This window comes from Hipposideros armiger, unplaced genomic scaffold (assembly GCF_001890085.2).
Source record: "Hipposideros armiger isolate ML-2016 unplaced genomic scaffold, ASM189008v1 scaffold_258, whole genome shotgun sequence".
Lineage (NCBI taxonomy): Eukaryota > Metazoa > Chordata > Mammalia > Chiroptera > Hipposideridae > Hipposideros > Hipposideros armiger.
Genome location: NW_017731608.1, coordinates 380,440 through 383,810, shown reverse-complemented (window position 1 = coordinate 383,810; position 3,371 = coordinate 380,440). Strand labels below are relative to the sequence as shown.

Sequence of the window (3,371 nt, the reverse complement as noted above, 5' to 3'; positions counted from 1 at the left end):
GAAAAAACAGAAAACAGCCTCAGCCAGGCGAGGGATTGCGGGAGGGCCGCAGTGCGGACAGGAGGACCTGAGCGCGGCCGGAAGAGTGACGCTTAGAGGGAGGAAGAAATGGGGGACACCGGGATAGGCAGTGGCATCTCCGACACTCCCCTGTCTCCAGGCCAGGACCCTCCAGCCTGAGATTTTCCCTCAGTCCAGCCTAACCTGGATAGTTACGAGTCCCATTCAATAGTTCCACATCTGCCACTAACTTCCCGGCACCTTGGACAGATCCCCTGGCCCTCCAGTTCCCTCCCAGCTTCCCAGAGAGGTGAGGACTCACTAAAGAGTGTGTGAAAGACCCCTGGAGCTTGTCTACGGCCCCACAGAGTACATCCTTAGCTAGTACTGCCTCAGGGCCTTGGCTGGTTGCAACCACCCTCTCCAAGGCTCTGCCTGTGCATGTTGGGGGAGAGGGCGGTGGGAGAAGAGAATCAGGTGTATGATCTTAGAGAAGTTATGTCAGGGCCCTGGGACCATTCCCCAAGTCCAGAATAAGTGACCTCTGCTTCCACCCGTTCCTGGCCTGGCCGGAGGGTGGAGGGTTAGGGTACAAGGTACCGGAAGGTTATCCTCCTCCCTTGGTTTCACCTTGCTTGGCAGAACTTACAGAATCTCTGGGGACCACAGGAGGTCAACAGAGAGACAGGTAGCCCACCCCCAACTCACACTGCAGCTCTTCTTTGCTTACTACTCTTAACACCACATCCACTTTGGCCACCCACCCTCCTGGGGGCTGAAAGAAGCTCTGTGTTCCGCAACCTAGCCCCACGGTTTGCTTTTCATTTCCTGACGAGTGGCCCCTTCTTCCTNGTTGCAAAAGTGGGACTTGCCTCTGGGAGGCAGTGGGGAAGGGGCCTGTTTCAAACCTCATCGCAGCTGCCTGGTGCAGGGTGAACTGGGGGCAGAGATGGAGGACGGGAGCAGTGACACTGGGCAGAGACCTAGAAAGTGGATGAACTGAATTAAGGCCTGGCAGGGTGATAGAGAAGTTTAGGTGCAACCCAGGCAGGCCTCAGGACCAGTTGTGGATAGGAAGAGGTGGCATCTCGGAGGCAAGGGAGGTGAAGGATAAGGGGTGTGGTGGTAGGAACCGTGAGCGTCCTGAACTCATGGTTCCAGGCAGGGGTGAACCTTGGCAGGGATAGTTGTGTCTGGGACACAGAAAGGAAGGTGGCGAGAAGTCAGTGTGTGGGCTCCAAGCACAAGGAGCAGAAACACTGAAGGAGACTCGAGCTGGTCAGCCTCAGGGGGCTGCTCAGGACCAGGAGGCAGGGTTGGAAACATGGGACTTTGCTCTCTGGACTGAAGTACCTCAGCAGTTAGAGGGGGTTGGGCCTGCCAGATCTGCTGTCTTAGAAGCAACTGGGCTTCCAAAGTGCAGGTTCTGATCCCACAGGTCTGGGTGGGGACCGGGGTTGGTTTTTAAAGCTTTGGGCTCAGGGCCTCTGCAGGGAGCCCGGTCCCCATTACATTAACGGGGCTGGGCAGGAAGCAAAGGGCCCCACAGCTTTGCCTTAGGCCTATGGAGGGACTCTGCAGCACAGTCACATGGCATTTATTCATTCAACAAATATTTATTGAGCGCCCATCGAGTGTCCCATGCTGGGCATCCTGTAGTCCCTGCCTTCCAGAAGCTTCCACTCTAGAGGAGGTCCCAGGCTTTGCCACCTAACTTGAAATCCCTCTGTCCAGCCTCAGGGGTGATGGCAGGGCCTACTGTGTGCCAGCCTTGGGCCAGGCTGTTCTAGCTGTGGGGACTAAGCGGGAAATTCCTCAGAGTACTCCCCCCAGGGGAATCTCGGAGCTGGCCAGGGCTGAGTAGCCACTCTGGGCTCTTCAGCAAACCCACCCGGGACCACTGAGATGGAGAGACACTGCGTGGTGGTGGTGGCAGGAGGCAGGGAGGAGGCTAAGTGGGAATGGGTGGGGGCTCTGGGTGGTGAGGATTCAGTGACTGTGACCTCTGCTGAGGGCCTACTGTGTGCCAGACCTTGGGCACATGTATTTACCTTACCTCGCATATGAGGAAACAGGCCCACAGAATTAAGTGGTGTGTCCACCTAACAATAGGCAAGGTTGTGATTTTAACTGAGAGCTAACTCCAAAGGTCTGTGGCCTTAACCATTTGGACAGTGACACTAGAACAAGATGTTGTTTGGCACCTGTTGGCCTATAGTGTCAGTAAAATCAAACAAGTGAAAAACCTCAATGTGGAGGTTTCTGGCCTAGTCCAGAGCTGGTGCTGACGCTGAGCCCTGGAACTAATGCCCTTTGTGAGGTGGCAGTGGGTTCCATCCTCCTGCTGGGGGAAGGGCAGGCAGAAGCCGGCATCTGGGACCTGAGTAGGAGATGGTTTTCACCATGCTGGGGTACCCCAAGGCGGGGCTGAGTCTCTTCCTCCTCTACCTCGTCCTGGCAACTGCACTCCTTCACCCCCAGCCACTGAGGTAACTCGCCAGAGTACAGGATTAGGGTTCAACAGGGCCCGGGGCCTGGAAGTTGGGGGGCTCTGCCATGCTGCCCCCATCCCCGGAGGAGAGGCTGGTGCCATTACCCTGGTGTCAGGGGACTTGTCCAGTCCCCTACCCTGGGCCATTCCTCTTCACAGAGAGGTGATAGTGGCCTTTGGGGCCAGGACTGAGCACCCCAACATCTTCCACAGGCCTCGGCGATCCATTCCTGAAGAATTTTCAGCTCCCCTGGAACTCTCACAGCCACTGCCCGGCCTGGTGGACGGTATTCTCTCATCCTGCCCCTTCTCCTCCCCTGCTCTCACCCCTCCCTGATGGGGAAGACGTGCCCTAGGGAGGGTACCCAGGTCCAGCCTCAGGGTCTGCTCATCCCAAACAGCATCTGTCCAGGGGTGACTTCAGTGGGAAGCCAGATCCTCCCTCCCAAACATACTCTCTTCTCCCTTAGACTACGGAGTCCGACCCAAGCACCCCTGGCCACAAGGGCCTCGACCCCTCCTCTCCCAGGCCCAGCAGCGCAAACGGGACGGGCCAGACATGGCTGAGTATTACGATGACGCACACCTGTGATGGGAACCCCTTATAAAGCTATTCTGTGCAGCAAAGCCTTGGGCCTTCCTGGAATGGAAACGAGCCAGGCATAGGAGGGGTCCAAGTAGATACACCCACTTCGGTCCAGACAGGAAATGGCACTTTAATAGTTGTGGCTAGGGTGACAGGACCAAGATGGGGCTACAGCCGAAGCAGCCAAGAGGCCCGGCTAGCCCCAGGCCAGTCTGGAAGCCTCCTTTTCCTGCCGGAGCAGCAGGGTCCTGCTGCAGCTCTCTCCTTCCCAGGAGGCCCCACGCCTGCCAGGAG

General features: G+C 57.3%; 2 protein-coding genes across 3 annotated transcripts in view; one reads left to right on the top strand and one right to left on the bottom strand.

Moving 5' to 3' along the window:
• The window catches only part of FREY1 (Frey regulator of sperm-oocyte fusion 1), a 13,208-nt gene extending 9,843 nt beyond the window's left edge, over window positions 1-3,365 (top strand). Inside the window, exons 1-3 of one of the 2 annotated variants that reach the window (XM_019656483.1) lie at window positions 859-2,489; window positions 2,705-2,778; window positions 2,962-3,365. In XM_019656483.1, the coding sequence (XP_019512028.1) occupies window positions 2,392-2,489; window positions 2,705-2,778; window positions 2,962-3,083 (294 nt within the window). In that variant the 5' untranslated portion in view covers window positions 859-2,391 and the 3' untranslated portion in view covers window positions 3,084-3,365. Of the gene's footprint in view, window positions 1-858; window positions 2,490-2,704; window positions 2,779-2,961 lie in introns of those variants that run through there. The other variant, XM_019656482.1, reaches the window with a different exon arrangement.
• The window catches only part of MAPK8IP1 (mitogen-activated protein kinase 8 interacting protein 1), a 35,663-nt gene continuing 35,565 nt past the window's right edge, over window positions 3,274-3,371 (bottom strand). Inside the window, exon 5 of the mRNA XM_019656319.1 lies at window positions 3,274-3,361. Coding sequence (XP_019511864.1) covers window positions 3,274-3,361 — 88 coding nt within the window. The remainder of the gene's footprint in view (window positions 3,362-3,371) is intronic.